The 18680-nt window shown below is 41.3% G+C and overlaps 1 protein-coding gene across 4 annotated transcripts in view; it reads left to right on the top strand.

Moving 5' to 3' along the window:
• VRK3 (VRK serine/threonine kinase 3) overlaps positions 1–18680 on the top strand; it is a 403485-nt gene that overhangs the window by 56924 nt on the left and 327881 nt on the right. For 3 of the 4 annotated variants that reach the window (XM_053699492.1, XM_053699488.1, XM_053699490.1), the window contains exon 3: positions 12307–12429. The exons of the other annotated variant lie outside the window; for it this stretch is intronic. In XM_053699492.1, coding sequence (XP_053555467.1) covers positions 12307–12429 — 123 coding nt within the window. The remainder of the gene's footprint in view (positions 1–12306; positions 12430–18680) is intronic. 4 annotated transcript variants of the gene reach the window in all.

Genomic DNA, 18680 nt, shown 5'->3' with positions numbered 1-18680 from the left:
TTCCTTGTTTGTTGTTTATTCTGGTAAAAGGAGAGGTCAAAAAGCAACTTCTACCTCTCTCTCTTTTTGGCTTAAAAGCATCATCAGATTGGCTTATGAGACTGCCGGACGGCAGCCTCCTGAAAGAATCACAGCTCATTCCACTAGGGCTGTGGCTTCCACATGGGCCTTCAAGAACGAGGCTTCTGTTGATCAGATATGTAAGGCAGCGACTTGGTCTTCACTGCACACTTTTACCAAATTTTACAAATTTGATACTTTTGCTTCTTCTGAGGCTATTTTTGGGAGAAAGGTTTTGCAAGCCGTGGTGCCTTCCATCTAGGTGACCTGATTTGCTCCCTCCCATCATCCGTGTCCTAAAGCTTTGGTATTGGTTCCCACAAGTAAGGATGACGCCGTGGACCGGACACACCTATGTTGGAGAAAACAGAATTTATGTTTACCTGATAAATTACTTTCTCCAACGGTGTGTCCGGTCCACGGCCCTCCCTGTTTTTTTTAATCAGGTCTGATGATTTATTTTCTCTAACTACAGTCACCACGGTATCATATGATTTCTCCTATGCAAATATTCCTCCTTTACGTCGGTCGAATGACTGGGGAAGGCGGAGCCTAGGAGGGATCATGTGACCAGCTTTGCTGGGCTCTTTGCCATTTCCTGTTGGGGAAGAGAATATCCCACAAGTAAGGATGACGCAGTGGACCGGACACACCGTTGGAGAAAGTAATTTATCAGGTAAACATAAATTCTGTTTTTTACAAAGATAAAGAAATATATAAAGGATAGATTTAAATTGAAGAGAAAAGAAAAAGGGAAAGAGGAAGAGGAGTCAGACAACGGGAAAGGGAAGGGAGAAAAAAATAAATAAATAACACCACCAAGGGTTTGAACGATAATTGGGGCAAGTGAATCCTCATAGTGAGGTGCCCTTCCACACTGCCAGCATCATATCATGGGACGCCAATTGGTTGTTTTTAAAGTAGTGCAACCTCTCTAGGTTTAATAAGTCGTCCACTGAGGCATACCACTCCTCCAGGGAGGGGATCTGCTTGGATTTCCAATTACGAGGGATCAGTCTCTTAGCTCCCGTGATCATAATCAAGAGGAGGGCTCTAGCAAAGTCATTCCCGATTTTAGGAATCTGCAATAAGAGTAGAGTCTCTGGGGCATCAGGAATCAGAGTCTGCACTTTGTGTGACATAATCTTAAGAACTGCCGACCAAAAGTCTCTCAATAAGGGGCAGGACCACCAGATATGCACAAGAGAGCCAAGCTCTCCACAACCCCTCCAGCAGTAGGGGCTCGCCGTGGGAAAGTACCTGTGCAGTCTCGCCAGGGTATGATACCACCTGGTTAATAGTTTCAGGTGTATTTCCTGTACCATAGCCGAAACTGACGAACGCCTCGCCAGGGCAAACGACCTCAGCCACTCGTCCTCCTCGAAAGTGCAGTCGAGGTCCTTACACCAGGATAATGTAAAGGAGGGGAGCTGAACATCTGGGGGGATGAGTAAGAGCTTGTAAATTTTAGATATTAGTCGCCTAGAGGGTGTAACATTAGTGCACAATTGTTCAAATGGTGTAAGGTCTCTGTTAAACTTATCTTTGTGTTTATGATGCATGAGGAAGTGCGCTAGCTGGTGATAATGCATCCAAGATGAAAAAAGAGAGCCAATATGTTCCGACATGTCTAGTTGTGTGCGCAGTCTGCCTTCGTGTATAGCGGAGCGTAAGATACCGTCGCGTAAGGGATAGAATGTGCTCAACCGAGTACCCAAGATGTGATATGGAATATCAGGGTTTTCAATTATAGGGATCATGGGTGAGTGGACTGAGGAGACGTGGGTGGAAGTAGCCAGCAACCTATCCCATTCCTGAAGAGCTGTCTGTGTTAAGTGGTATTTCTGTATGAGGATAGGACGCTTTGGAGGCGGAATCCAAGCAAGGGTTCCAATGTTATGTCGTTTGAAAATATATCCGTCAAGGTGCACCCATTGCTTTTGCGTGTCATTTCTCGACCATTCAACCACCCTCTGCAATAATATTGCTCTCCTGTACAGTGAAAGTTCAGGGAATCCCAGCCCTCCCCTCTCCCGAGGAAGATATAAGGTCTTTCGGGGCACTCGTGGTTTCACTCCGGACCAAATAAACTGCTCAAGAGATCGTTGCAACTGGGAAAGATAGTCGCCCGGCAGGGCAATGGGCACAGTCTGTAAAATATACAAAATGCGTGGTAGGATGTTCATTTTAATCAAGCTAATCTTCCCTAGCCAAGTTAGCATTTTGTTCTTCCAGGAGGATAAATCAGAAATAATATCCTTTCTCAGGGGCATATAATTGTAATTAAATAGGTCTGCTGGATTTGCAGTCAAATAGACACCCAAGTATTTTAATCTAGAGGCGGCTATAGGTATACGATACTTCTGGGCTATTTCTTGGATAAGTTCTGGTGGAGAGTTAATGTTCAACAGCTCTGACTTAGATAAGTTGAGATGAAAGTCAGAAAGCTCACCATATTGTCGTAACTCACCTAGCAACTCTGGGATCGATGTATCAATGTTGGTGAGGGTGTAGAGGATATCATCCGCGTAGAGTGCTTGTTTAAATTCTTTTTCCCCAACCTGCACCCCACTGATCTTAGGGTTTTCTCTAACCCTCTGGGCCAGCGCCTCAATAGAAAGAGCAAAGAGAAGAGGGGAAAGCGGACAGCCCTGTCTAGTGCCATTCGTAATAAAAAAGGTCTCAGATAAGGTGTTATTTATCCGGATCCTAGCATTCGGTGCGGAATATAATGCAAAAGTCATGTTAATATATGGGTCGCCAAAATTCATCTTCTTCATGACCCGACGTAGAAAAAGCCAGTTCACCCGATCAAAAGCTTTCTCCGCGTCAGTCGAGAGCAGGGCCATAGGCCCACCCTCAACCCGCGCATGGGAGATCAGTTGAAGCACCTTACTGGTATTGTCCCGTGCCTCCCTACCAGGGACAAAACCCACCTGATCAGACGAGATCAAGGAAGGGAGGAGTCTATTTAACCTCTTTGCAAGCACCTTTGCATAAGCTTTCATATCTGAATTTAACAAAGAGATTGGGCGGAAATTAGCAGGAGAAGTGGGGGGTTTGCCCTGTTTAGGGATGACAGTGATGTATGCCTCTAAAGACGTAGTAGGGAGAGTGGGATGTGTGATCAAATTGTTAAATAGTAGAAGCATGGAAGGGCCCAGAGTGTCAAAGAAAGCCCAATAGTATTTGGGAGTAAACCCATCAGGGCCGGGGCACTTCCCACCCGGAAGATCTGTCAGGGCCTGGGCCAACTCCTCTAAAGTAATGGGAGCGTCAAGAGACTCCCTGTCTTCAGCGGTAAGCTGAGGGAGAGCAAGAGAGGACAAATAATCGTCGATCGTATTCTGTTTTTCTAACACGGTGAGATCTTGGGATCTACCTACACGCGACTGCGAGATATTGTAGAGATTAGTATAGTATGTATGGAAGGAGTCTGCTATTTGTCCAGTTCCCTTCACTGCACTGCCGTCCTCTCTCTGCAACATATAGATATGAGACTTAAGTTGCTGTCTGCGGATGTTTCTGGCTAAGAGTTTGCCAGGCTTATTGCCCCCTTCATAATATTGTTGTTTTGTCTTAAACAGCTTATGATGCAGCGTCTCAAGTTGGTGCTGAGAGAGAAGCGATCTGGCCTCTGATAATGACTTGCCCTGTTTGTGTATGTTTTCAAGTTCGGTAACTTTTTGTGAGAGTTGTAAGTGTTTTAACCTCTGCTGTTTCAACAAATGGGCCTTATGTTTGAGGAACTCGCCTCGAACAACACACTTAACTGCTTCCCAAAAATTGGTGATAGAAGTATGTGTAGGATCGTTGTGTGTCATGTAGTCTGTTAGTGATTTTTGGATCGCAGACTTAATGTCCTGTCTGTCTAATAGGTGATCGTCCAACTTCCAAATATAAGACGTTGGGGGCAGGTCTGGCCATTGGATATTGCAAATTATAGGGGCATGATCTGACCATGTGATAGTGTCTATTGTAGAGCTAACAGTCATGTCTAGTCCCGCTGAATCAAATAGGAAATAGTCTATACGTGAGTATTTGTTGTGTGGAGGGGAGAAGTATGTGTAGTCTCTCTCTGATGGGTGAAGGGTTCTCCATACATCGTGTAGTTGGAGATTTGCAATAGTTGTCCTGACTGACTTCATTATTTTAGATGGGATACTTGCTGATCTATTGGACGTGTCCATACACACATCCAAAGGTATGTTGAGATCCCCTGCCAAGAACAGCGGGCCTTTAGAGTGGTCTAGAATTACCTTCGAGACCTTGGACATGAAACGATGCTGGTCAGCATTTGGGCAGTAGACTGTAACCAGTGTGATAGGGTGGTCGTACAGTGTGCCAGAAATTAGCAAAAACCTACCCTCGGGATCTCTTTCAACATGTAAAATTTGCAATGGGACTGAATGATGAATCATAATGCCCACCCCACATTTCTTGGAGGGGCCTGAAGCAAAGAGGGCCACAGGATATTGGTTCCTTTTTGGTTCCTTTCCCTTACGGAAATGAGTTTCTTGGAAAAAGAGGACATGACTGTGGTGTTTTTGCAGTTCACGTAAAGCTATTGACCTCTTTCCTGGATCATTCAAACCCTTGGCATTAATAGAAACAAAAGTAAGCCCATGAGAGCCAAACTTACCGCCCGAGCGGGCCATAATGAGAAAAAAAAAAAAAAAAAAAGAAGGGGGAGGGGAGGGGGAGAGAAGAGAGTTTAAAGGGGAAGAAAAAGAAGAGGGGGAAGAAAAGGGGAATAGGTGCTGTTTAAAGACTCAGCGAGGACAAAGAAGGGATATCTCAGACAAGACTAAGAGGAAAGGAAGGAGTAATACTGAATAAAAATTAGACAAACGGTAAGAGAAATAGAGAACGAGGAAGTGAAAGAAGCAGGGGAAGTAATCCCTAGGTCAGAGCATTCTTTTTAAAATATAATAGAAAGTTTCAGGAGAGTAGCACAGGAGGCTATCCCTCCTGAGTCTGTAGAGGTGATGGCTTGAGGAGGGGGGGGGGAAGGGGGAGGGAGAGAGGGGGCAAGGGGAGGGGAAGGGGAGGAGGAGAGAGGAAGAGAGGGGGGGTAAAGAGAGAAAGAGGAAGGGAAGAAAGCATTCAAAAGCACCCTAGAGCTGGCCACGCAATAACAAGTATAGACTAAAACAATAACATTGCATCAATAGGTGAATAACACTTTTCTGTAAGCATCAGTATAGGAATGCAACCATTGCACTGAAGTGGCCAGTTCCAGAGTAGCACAGCAGGTAGCATTTCAGTATCTAAGGGTATATTGATGATAAACCTTGTCAATGCTTTAAAACTAAAACAACAACGTTACAATCAAGGTAGTGACATACACATTTGACTCAGACACAATGAGGGACACATTATCTGGAGGCAAAACTGGAGGATGGAGGACCGCAAAATGATACAAGGGAAGGAGGAAGGAGAAAGGGGAGGAGGAGAGGGAAGGAGGGAGGAGGAGGGGGGGGGAGAGGGAGGAAAGAGAGGAAGGGGGATGAGGAAGGGGAAGGGAAGAAAGCATTCAAAAGTTCTTTGGAGCTGTTTATATATAACAAAAGTTAAACTAAAACAATAACATTGCATCCATACGTATACAACACATGTCGGTAAACATCAGGATAGAAATGTAGGCATTGCACCATAGTGATCAGATCCATAACAGCATAACAAGTGGCATTCATGGGGACAAAACCAAAAGATAGATAGTCATCAAAAGGTACAAGGATAGTAGGAAGAAGGGAGGGGGGGGGAGGAGGAGAAGAAAGAGGAGGAGGAAGAAAGAGAAGAAGGAGAGGGAACAATCAAAAACTCAATAGAGCTAACCACACTTAAAAAACAAAACAAAAAGAAAATTAAAATTAGAACAATAACATTGCATACCTAGGTATACCATACCTATCTATAGACAATATTATAAAAATGTAAGTATTGCAACATAGTGATCGCTTCCAAAATAGCACAGTAGGTTGTATTCCAGCATTTGAAAGTATGAGAAAAATAATCCATTCCAAAATTTAAAAACTAAAACAACAATATGACAACCATGGTTATGCAAAAAATAACTGTAAATGTAGAGAACAGGAGTGTGAGTGCATTGAAAAGATTCAATTGGGGAAAAGGGAGGAGGGGGGGGAAAGGGGAGGGAGGGGAGGGGAGGGAGGGGAAGGAAGGGAAGGGGGGGGAGGGGAGGGGAAGAGAGAGAAGGAGAGGGAGAAAAAGGAATGGAGGGAAAGGAGAGGGGAAAAGGGAGGGGGGGGGGAGAGGGGAAAAGAGGGGGAAATAGGAAGGGGGGGGAAAGGAAGGGGGGGGATGGGGAGGGGTAAAGGGGGAAGGGAGGGAGAGGGGAAGGAAAGGAAGTGAGGGGAGAGGAAAGAGGGGGGGGGAAGGAGGATGGAGAGGGAGCATATCAACAGTTCAGGCCCATAACAAATTGGTATCTCTGGCTCTATAACAAAAGACCCTATATTAACGAAGCTAGGTTAGCAAACAGTAGGGTAGATACAAATATAGGTAACAGTTCCATAAGATGCCGTGATAGCATATGGGGCCACTAATGACCACACTTTGTATGAGTTGGTAAAGGGAGGGGGAAGGGGAGGTGTAGAAACAGTACATAAGAAGACTTATGCAAATCTAATCTAATCAAATAAACCGGACTCAAACAACATAAGTGATACATTATCTGGAGGTGAAGCCAGGTGATGGAGAGTCCCCAAAGGATACGAATGTTCGCATGAGTAACAGTCAGGAAGGGCCTCTGCAGGCTTTTAAACAGCAAGAAGGTGTAATTCCTGCAGGAGGCAAGGAAGTAAGGATTGTAGCGTTGAAAAGCTAAAGTGGACAAAGTAGCAAAGAAGGCCTGGGCATCCGATCCAGGGCGGAAGATAGCTGTCTTGTTATGCCAGGAGGCGATAATGGAGACAGGGAATCCCCACCTGTATGGAACCTTATGCGCTCTCAATCTCTCTGTGGTCTGAGATAAGTCTCTCCTCTTCGAGAGAGTGGTTGGTGAGAGGTCAGAGAAAATCTGTAGTGTTTCACCTGCATGTTGTACTGGTTGTTTGCTGCGTGCACACCAAAGGATTTCTTCTTTTTCTTTGAAATTCAAGAAACGGACAATTATGTCCCTGGGAGGCGCCTTAGGAGGTGGCTTTACTCTAAGCGCTCTATGTGCCCGCTCTAGTGAAATCTCGGGAGAGGCCGGGGTGTCTTTAAGGGTGCGAAATAGGCTCTGCAGATAGCCTTCAATCGCTGGGGGGTGAATAGTTTCAGATACACCCCTGATTCTTAAATTGTTGCGGCGACCCCTGTTGTCAAGATCTTCTATCTTATCAGACATCAGCTGAATGGTGTCTGATTGCCTCTGCATCTCAGTTTGCATTTGTAGCATAGAGCTTGAAATCTCAGTATGTTTTGTTTCGGATTGGGTAACTCTAGTATCCAAAGAGTCAATGTCCTTTTTTAGTTCATGAAACAAATTTCTCATTTCTTTAACAGCGTTTCTTATGTCCTCTTTGGAGGATAGAAGCTGTAAATCCTCTTTAGTGATAGGCTGCGAGGCAAGCAGCTCAGTATTTTGCAGAGTAGGTGGGGAGTCATTTTGGCTGTCCTCCATGCTGCTAGAAAGCTCTATATTAGGGTGGTCAATGTGTTTCAAATATCCACTAAGTGTGCGCACAGGGAGATCTTTTTCAGCCTTAGATTGCCTTTTACAAGGCATAGTTTCACTACCAGCGTGGTTGTAGAAAAGAGCAGAACTAATGCAGGGCTTTTGTAGAATATCAAAATGACCCACGTGGAGGTGAAAAAAAAGTATTCAGGTGACAGGCACTATCTATTGAGATGACACAAAAAACAGATAGTCCACTGAACCAGTTAATTGTCAATTAAAGAAATTTATAACCCCTGTGAGATGTTTGATTGATGCAGCCTATTAACTTTCATATAAACGGACCTTTGTGAGAGGCTGCAGCACTGTGTCACAGTTGGAATTAACTTAGACCTTCAATTGTACAACTAGCACACGCATCATAGATGGAGGTCTAACCGATTCACAAGAGGCACCGTTATAGGCCAGCAATCTCTAGCCGCAGTCTCACACTACTAATATGCAGCGGGGCCCAGGGACCGTTATAAAAGGCTGACCACGGAGTTAGATAAGACTGCGTGCAATCTGTTGTGGCCGGTGCTGTGATCAAGCGTGTGTGAGGTGTAGTTTACCTCGTTGGTTGCGGTCCACTGATGCCACTCGGCAAGTTATCTCCTCCTTGCAAAAGTTTCAGGTCAGATTGTCTAAGCGCCTCAGCGCTGTATGCAGGGCTTCAGACCTCGTCGGGAGCTCCGGTCAGGTGCGTCACACTTGTAACTTTGGATTGAGAGGGTGCAAAGTGTTTTCGCACAAAAAGCCTTTCAATGTCTAGAGAAAGTGTTCCCACAATAAAGCAAGGGGATTAGGGGAAGGGAAAGCCATCATTTATAAGATGCACTGCCTTGGGATTTAGGAGCTCGCTCAGAAGACAGCCATTCGCCTGCGTGGCTTAGCTCCGCCCCCCAAGGCTTTAAATATTTACCTGAATTTGTGGTCTTTCCGGGCACCTGATTCTAGCTTGCGGTTGGAGGAAGGATAATGACGTCAAACAACCTTAAAGGCCCTAGGCTCCATGTTATAGGGCGCACCTCCAGAGCCTTAACCAATCTACAAAACAGACACATTAAAACAACCGTTCTTTTTAACGTTCCTGCTGAAATAGGAAAAAAAGGCTCCTCTTTGACAAGAAACCTTCTTTCTAAACTGGAGTTTTTGTCCATATTATGGAATGTTTTTCAATGTACTAAAAATGTATATATGTATTGCTAATAAACATGTTTAAAAAAATACACAATAAAAATATGTAAAAAATTATTATAAATTATAAATAGTATATCCCTAAGTTAAAACACTTTCTCTGTCTTGGATATAGGGGGATATGCAAATATTTAAAACCTAGTCTATCAAAAAATATCTAAAAAAGATTTTTTGAAGACCATAAACTAAAAATATAGACACATTGTGTAATATTCCCAGTCACTGAGAGTATCCACAATAGTAACACTCAGTTACTTGGAGGGTGTATTGATACACTATCAATTCCTTTTACTTTTTTGTATGATAGTATCCAGCTTTGCGCTAGACCCATTCTCTTTGTATCTTTTTTTCTTGTGCATTTTATGCTCTTCGTACACTGAAGGTTGGATTGCCTTCAGTGGGTGTCTAATAGCTGCATTGTCTGGAAAATGCCAATACATCTAGTATGCAAGAGGTTTGAGCGCTCCATTCGCTCATATATATATATATATATATATATCTCAAAATAACAAGAGTATTGCATTGTGCAATGATACTTTTTTATTGGACTAACTATACATTTATAAGATGACAAGCTTTCGGAAGAGTGTCTTCCTTTTTCAAGTCTGAAGCAATACTGACCAATTTGATGGAATTTACAGATTATATCTTAAAACACAGGCTAAGAAAACAAAGTGTTACAGAGGTCTGAATGCAGGGGGAGGAGGGGTGTCGTAAAAATCATGATGGGGGTTTAGGAGACAGGCAGATAGTGTCAGTAAAAGATTACAGGCAGGAGAAATATATGGTAAATAATACACAAAGTTCAAATCTTGACAACATACAACTGTACTCAGACTTAGAAGAATTCTTCAGGAGATTGCGGCTAAAAGAATTTTTTTATGACAAAGAAAATACCAGCACTATGGAGGAATACAATGGAAGCTAAAAGAACACACCTGCACCAGGACGCAACAAAAAATTGGACAGCTATATTGAAAGCTTCCGGTTAAGAGCAGCATCCCTGCTTAACACACAGCAGAAAAAAGTAATGTATAACCTCTCACATTTAGAAAAAAATGCTATAAAAAAAATAAAAAAACAATGAAAAAATTACCATTAAGCCTGCGGACAAGGGAGGAGCAGTGGTGATCATGAATACACAAGACTACATCACAGAGGGAAATAGACAATTATCATATCAAACTTATTACAATAAACTGAAAAAGGACCCCACCCAGGAATACACTTTGCAACTTAGAAAACTAATAAAAACATTCCCTAAACACACGCAGCTTAAACTGGACAAACTGGTGCCCTCTAACCCTAGCATAGGGACATTATACATGCTCCCAAAAATCCACAAACCAAGGAACCCAGGGAGACCAATAATAACTGGCATGGACACTCTGACTGAGCAAATTTCGGGCCTAGTGAAGAATATTCTTAAGCCCTTAATTATTAAAACCACTAGCTTTATAAAATACACCACTGATTTTCTTAACAAAATCAGCCAGATAACAGAATTGCCAGAGGATACTAAACTTGTGACAATGGATGTGGAATCCCTGTACAGCAATATTCCACATAAAGATGGTATTGATGCCTGCTTAAACTTTCTTTCAGCAGAAAGCACTAACAAGACATATAGTGCTTCTACAGTCAGTAAACTTACAGAATTCATACTTGCCCACAATTATTTCATCTTCAATAACTCCCATCTATTTACAAACCATTGGAACAGCCATGGGCACCAAAATGGCACCACAGTATGCAAACCTCGTATGCAAACCTCTTCATCACTGATTTAGAACAGGGATTCCTACCTACTCACCCTCACAAACCCTTCAAATACTTTTGCTACATAGATGATATTTTCATCATATGGACAGAAGGAGAAAATAACCTAGAACATTTTCATAAATCATTTAATCTTTTTCATGCATCAATCAAGCTTAAAATTGACTTTTCTAGAGACTTTGTCAGCTTCCTTAATACAACAATATCCATCACAAATGGCAAACTACACTCATCTGTATACAGGGAAACCAACAGATAGATGCAGCTACCTCAACAGCTCCAGCTTCCACCCCAATCACATTAAAAATCCATAATCTACAGTCAGGCCACCAGATATCACAGAATTTGCTCAGACGCCAAGGACCGTGACAAACACCTCATCACATTGTCCTAATCATTCAGAGAAAAATGTTACAAAATAAGGGTTATAAACAAACAAATTTGTTAACTCTGCCCTTAATACCCCACGTGAACACTTGCTACAATACAGGGAGAAGAAAATCATATCGCGTATCCCACTAGTTGTCAAATATAACCCTGCTTTAGAAGGAATACAAAAAATCGTTAAATACTTACAGCCACTACTCTTAGAGCAGGGGTGTCCAAACTTTGCTCTCCAGAGGTTTTGGAACTACATTTCTCATGATGCTCAGCCAGCATTTTATCTAGCTGAGCATCATGGGAAATGTAGTTCCAAAACCTCTGGAGAGCAAAGTTTGGACACCCCTGTCTTAGAGGATCCCACACTCAAAAAAAATCTTTCCAAAACCCCCCTATCCTGGCACTCGGACAACCACCCAACCTAAAACAGAAACTGGTCCACAGAAAGCTACCCCTTGTCAACACATTTGTGAAAACAACACAGCTAATCACAAGAGCAAATCCTATAACATTAAAGGGGCATATTCATGTATATCTGCAAATGTGGTATACATGATACATTGCACTGCATGTGAAGTGGGATTTTATATTGGAGAAACAAGCCAAAAACTGCACCTTCGGATGAACTTACACAGACACTCAATCAAAAACCACTGTGAAATAAAATACTGGTACCCCTGTTGGTCACCATTTCACCCAACCTGACCACTCCATCCAATACCTCAAAATCAAGATTCTCAGAGGCAACTTCAAAAACACCATGGAAAGAAAAACCTTTGAAATGAAAATGATAATGCACTTCAGCTTGCTAAATTCTGGACTAAATGTGGACTCTGGTTTCTTAACCCATTATCAAAATTTTTGTAATGTACTTTCATATACTGGTGGTTTAAACTGCTGCTTCAAAAACCCTCTCGCCAACTGTAGTTGGTGGATGAAAATCACCACGGATTCATTCAACCGGAGTTATTGACAAGCCCTACTCTCATGAAATTGGATGAGCAAGGGTAGGGGGGCAGCAATGCACTAGCATCCGTTCGTCGAATGATAAATATGGGAAACATATGCGCCCACATGCTATGATGAGATGCAGACAGGTTCACAACATGTAAATCCTGTCTGTTGGCAGATTGATGAATCTTGCCCTATGTATCAACTTGAAATTTGTCATGTTATTTTCCAAAGTTCTATTTTTCATTTAATTTGTTCTGTTTCTCTCTTCATAGGTCTGAAAGCATCAACCAAAAGGAAACATGAACGTATCTCCCCCCAGAAAGATGCAGATTGTAGTCCAGAAAAGCCTTGTTCATCTTATCAAGAAAATTCCTTGGCTCAGTCTCCCATACAGCGTAAGCTTTTTGCAGTTCTTTGACTATTAGTTTACAGCGTGAGAACAGAGATCACACTTTTTTTATTTTTTTTTATTCATGATTAGAAAGGAAACTTTGCAAGGAAACATCCTAAGGCTCTTGATGATGCATCTAAAACAAAGATTAGCCTGAGAATAATTTATGATGCAATTTTAAATATTGCTGAGGCCAATAAGGGGCAGTTATAGATGGGTTATTTCAGTGTGCACCTAATGCCGATGTCTTAAATTAAGATGTCTACCATTGGAATTTGACTACCGCGTCACTTCCGGTGACGTGTAGTCAGCTGCTGGAGGGTTGTGGCGCTCTCTGCGCATGTTTAAGGCACAATAAACAGCGCTCACTGGAGGCCCAACCTTCTACAAACAGCTGTTTAAGGCAGAATAGCTGACAACTTACTTTAGAACACTGGTGTTCTAAAGTAAGTTGTCTACCGCGTAGGAATTGCCGCCTGATCGCTCTGTCCTTCTCTCTATAACACAGATTTTATTTTGCAATCATTTTTAAATAGTTTGTACTTTCTGTATTTAATTCCTTTTTTGCCGTTCTATACCTTTATAGCAATATCTCAAATTAGTAAACGCTGTACTGTGCTGTATTTTTGTGTTTTCTGAATGATCATTTCCTAAAGCCTCCATTAGACATTGGTGGAAGCAAGAAGATAATTCATAACGAGGTAAAAACGTCTGAGGATTATATTGGAGGCTTTACGAAATGATCATTCAGAAAACACAAAAATACAGCACCGTACAGCGTAGACTAATTTGCGATATTGCTATAAAGGTATAGAACGGTGAAAAAAGAACTAAATACAGCAAGTAAAAACTATTTCAAAAGTATTGCAAAATAAAATCTATGTTATGGAGAGAAGGACAACAGAGAACAATTAAAATCCCTTCCTTGTGTAAATGCTTTTATAGATTACTCACATTTTAATAGAGATTGGCCAATCACATATTTTATTGTCTGAATTCTTGTATAAGGTTTAATTTATACCTAGGAGATTTTCATCTCATGTTATACATATTTTTATTTTTTTAGGTTCTTTTTGTGACATTTGTTGAAGAATAAATTATTTTTTATATAAACACTAAATTGCATGCTCTCTTGGGTATATTTTGCCTGTACTGGCGCTTTAGATTTTAATTGTTCTCTGTTGTCCTTTCCCCTGGGGATTTAGGAGAAATATCCCCTTAAATCTTAAAGCATATATACCCTAACCTTTGCGCAGTCTGTATAACCTTTTGTAGATTATGGAGAGAAGGACAGAGCGATCAGGCGGCAATTCCTACGCGGTAGACAACTTACTTTACAACACCGATGTTCTCAAGTAAGTTGTCACCTATTCTGCCTTAAACAGCTGTTTGTAGGAGGTTGGCCCTCTAGTGCATGAGCAGTGAGTGCCACAAACCTCCAGCAGCTGATTAAAGTCACCGGAAGTGACGCGGTAGTCACATTCCTACGCGGTAGACAACTAACTTTAGAACACCTGCATGGAATATAGCAGTGCTATGTCTGCAGTTTGCACTTCTATGTTTAACAGGAATTGAAAACCTTAGAATTTTCAGAATTGGCTTAAAGCAAAATGAGACAATAATGAAAGTATATTGCAAAATAGCGTTTTAACTACATTTAATTAAACATTTTAAAGAACAACCTCAAAATATTTAATACTCATTTAAGAAACCTGCAAATATTCATTAGTGTTAGAGTAACTACACTACCTGTCAAAAAATTTGGAACATCTCAATTTTTCATGTTGTAATTTACATTTATGCAGTTGAATGTCCCAATGTTTTTGAAATTAAACCATAGAACTAATAAACAATTGGAGATAAAACAGAAATCATGGTGGTATACTTTTAAAAAAAAAAATTGATTTAAGATGTAGAAAGAATGCCTAACACACTTGTGGAATTCTTTCTACAATTTAAATCAAATAATGTCCTTCCAACCCTATTGCAGAAATTCCCACAAATGTGTGGCACTTTTTGCTTGCTTTGCTTTCATTCTTCTGTCCAGTTCATCCCAAACCATGTTGATGGTGTTTATGTATGGGACTGCTGCACATTTAATGATTTGAAGCCTACTGTCTTGTTCCTTTCTTCTAAGGTAGTTCTGATGTAGACTGGAGGTATGTTGTGGGTCATTATCTTACTGTAGGATGAACTCCTGACCAACTAGGCGTATACCAGAGGGTATTGTATGGTCCTGCATATTGCTGTAATAATCTTTTCTCCAACATTGGTGTGTCCGGTCCACAGCGTCATCCTTACTTGTGGGATATTCTCTTCCCCTACAGGAAATGGCAAAGAGAGCACACAGCAAGAGCTGTCCATATAGCCCCCCTCTGGCTCCTCCCCCAGTCATTCTCTTTGCCGCTCTGAACAAGTAGCATCTCCACGGGGATGGTAAAGAGTATGTGGTGTTAGTTGTAGTTATTTATTTCTTCTATCAAGAGTTTGTTATTTTAAAATAGTGCCGGTTTGTACTATTTACTCTACAACAGAAAGTGAAGAAGATTTCTGTTAAAAGAGGAGTATGATTTTAGCACCCGTAACTAAAATCCATTGCTGTTCCCACGCAGGACTGTTGAAACCAGAGAACTTCAGTTGGGGGGAACAGCTTGCAGGCTTATCTGCTCCAGGTATGATCAGTCATATTTCTAACAAGACATGTTAATGCTAGAAGACTGTCCGTTTTTCCCTTATGGGATAGGTAAGCCATTTTCTTAGACTCAGTAACAGAATTAAGGCTTATAATATTGAGCTCTCTGCTGGTGACACTACTATGGGCTAAATCGATTGTTCTTATCATATTTATGTGACATTTGGAGTGTTTTTGTGAACTTTTAAACACTTTTGGGAACGTTTAATACGCCTGGCAATTGGTTAGACGCCTAAACTAGTCAGAAAGGCCCCTTCACTCTGGTATACAGAAGGAGGAGGCCTCGTTTTCGCGCCTTAGTTGCGCAGTTACTTCCATAAGGCAGTGCATGCAGTTTCTTGTGAGAGGGTCCTGTAGCTGAGAAAAGGACTCAGAAAGGCTTATTACTGTGGAGAATAACCCCTAAAAGGAAGGTAAAAGCCGCAGCAAAACTGTGGCAGGGACTGTAGTGTGGTTAAAACAGTAATTTGTATTTCTCTTGTTAAGTGTATCCAGTCCACGGATCATCCATTACTTATGGGATATTCTCCTTCCCAACAGGAAGTTGCAAGAGGATCACCCACATCAGAGCTGCTATATAGCTCCTCCCCTCACATGTCATATCCAGTCATTCTCTTGCAACCCTCAACATAGATGGAGGTCGTGAGAGGACTGTGGTGTTTTATACTTAATTTATTTCTTCAATCAAAAGTTTGTTATTTTTAAATGGCACCGGAGTGTGCTGTTTTTTTCTCAGGCAGTATTTGGAAGAAGAATCTGCCTGCGTTTTCTATGATCTTAGCAGAAGTAACTAAGATCCACTTGCTGTTCTCACACATTCTGAGGAGTGAGGTAACTTCAGAAAGGGAATGGCGTGCAGGTTTTCCTGCAACTAAGGTATGTGCAGTAAAATATTTTTCTAAGGAATGGAATTGACTAAGAAAATGCTGCTGATACCGAAGTAATGTAAGTAAAGCCTTAAATGCAGTGAAAGCGACTGGTATCGGGCTTATTAATAGAGATAAATACTCTTTAAAAAAGGTGTTTTAAAACGTTTACTGGCATGTTTAATCGTTTTTTAACGTACATTGGTGATAAAACTGTAATGTTAGTATAGCCTTAAATGCAGTGAAAGCGACTGGTATCAGGCTTATTAATAGAGATACATACTCTTTAAAAAAGATCTTTTAAAACGTTTGCTGGCATGTTTAATCGTTTTTTTAAGGTACATTGGTGATAAAACATAATTTTTACACATGGCTGGCTTAATTTTCTGCATAGAAGCAGTTAACTGAGGCTTCCCACTGTTGTAATAATGAGTGGGAGGGGCCTATTTTAGCGCTTTTTTGCGCAGTAAAAATTCAGACTCAGTCTTCCTGCTTCTTCCTGCATGATTCAGGACTTCTCTAGAGGACTCAAAAGGCTTCAAAAGTCATATTGAGGGAGGTAATCAGTCACAGCAGAGCTGTGACAGTGTGTTTGTCTATTTTAAAAAAACGTTTTTCTCTATTGTTTATCCGTTTTGGGTATTAAGGGGTTAATCATCCATTTGCAAGTGGGTGCAATGCTCTGCTAGCTTAATACATTTACTGTGAAAATTTGGTTGGTATAACTGCTCTGGTTCACTGTTATTTCAACTTGAGACAGGTTTTGTGCTTCTTAAAGGCGCAGTAGCGTTTTTTTATATTGCTTGTAAATTTGTTTTAAAGTGTTTTCCAAGCTTGCTAGTCTCATTGCTAGTCTGTTTAAACATGTTTGACACAGATGAATCTATTTGTTCATTATGTTTGAAAGCCAGTGTGGAGCCCCATAGGAATATGTGTACTAAATGTATTGATTTAACTTTAAATAATAAAGGTCAGTCCTTACTTATAAAAGAATTATCACCAGACGACGAGGGGGGAAGTTATGCCGACTAACTCTCCTCATGTGTCAGTACCTTCGCTTCCCGCTCAGGGGATGCACGCTAATATGGCGCCAATTACATCAGGGACGCCCATAGCGATTACCTTGCAGGACATGGCTGCAATCATGAATAATACCCTGTCAGAGGTATTATCCAGGTTGCCTGAATTAAGAGGCAAGCGCGATTGCTCTGGGGTTAGGAGAAATACAGAGCGCGCAGATGCTGTAAGGGCCATGTCTGATACTGCGTCACAATATGCAGATCATGAGGACAGAGAGCTTCAGTCTGTGGGTGACATCTCTGATTCAGGGAAACCTGATTCAAAGATTTCTAATTCAAATTTAAGCTTGAGAACCTCCGTGTATTGCTTGGGGAGGTATTAGCTGCTCTGAATGACTGTAACACAGTTGCAGTACCAGAGAAATTGTGTAGGCTGGATAAATACTATGCGGTGCCGGTGTGTACTGATGTTTTTCCTATACCTAAAAGGCTTACAGAAATTATTAGCAAGGAGTGGGATAGACCGGGTGTGCCTTTTTCCCCACCTCCTATATTTAGAAAAATGTTTCCAATAGACACCACTACACGGGACTTATGGCAGACGGTCCCTAAGGTGGAGGGAGCAGTTTCTATTTTAGCAAAGCGTACTACTATCCCGGTTGAGGACAGTTGTGCTTTTTCAGATCCAATGGATAAAAAATTGGAGAGTTACCTTAAGAAAATGTTTTTTTTTTAAAATATATTTTTATTGAGGTTTAGCATGATAAACATAAAACATAATACGCCTTTTTGATAGAATGAAAAAGGTACAAACAAAAATGAGTGAAACAATTCGGTAGTTATACATAACAATGGTAGCAAGCTAATTACACCTCGTTTTTTTGATAGAATAGCATAAATGACCGACCTATTGGTACCAGATTTCTAGGCCCAATGGGCCACAATTATACAAAGTAACTAATGACCGGGTATATAGGTCGGTAGAAGCTCCCGAAGGAGAACATATATATAGTACGAGAAAAAAAGAAAAAGGGGGGGGGGGGGTATTCAGTGGGTAAGCACCGCTATGCATATTGGGGGGAGGGTGGAGGGCGGAGCCAGGTATGAGTAAATACACAGATGTATTTGGGTGGTACCTTGGTTATAAATCTTAATCGTGCTAGTGAAACCAGATAGATGTGCCATGGGGATGTGCTATCTAACTGTCTGTTATGGGCCATGTGTAATCATGTTGGGGGTATACAAAAGGATATTTTAGTATTAGCAAGTGGGTTAAATAATCTATTGGGAAACCGACAATAGATATTGTGCTAGTTTCTTAACTTAGGTGGGAAAGAGGGCTATATCAAGATGATTTGCCTAGTATCAAAGGGGGGTAGTCATGACCTCCGGTATGCCTTTCCTGTATGTGGCTTATAGGCTAGGTGAGAAGATTGCGCAAGCATAAATATAGTATATTTAAAAATGTAAAGGCATAATATATGTGCCAGGAGGTGCCACTATATCGGAAGCATGCTGAATAATGTATTATGGACAGGAACTTAAATAGATTAAACTAGCCTACAGTAAATGGCCATGTTATCTTGCTTAAATAATGACAGCAGGTAGTAAATTTGACTTCCATGCTAATGAGATGTTATAGTCTTATCCTGCACACAAGGTCCTAACATGCTAAAAC

Source organism: Bombina bombina, chromosome 1 (genome assembly GCF_027579735.1).
Source record: "Bombina bombina isolate aBomBom1 chromosome 1, aBomBom1.pri, whole genome shotgun sequence".
NCBI classification, from domain to species: Eukaryota; Metazoa; Chordata; class Amphibia; order Anura; family Bombinatoridae; genus Bombina; species Bombina bombina.
Note: the sequence above shows the minus strand (reverse complement) of the source record. Positions and strands in the feature narration are given on the sequence as shown.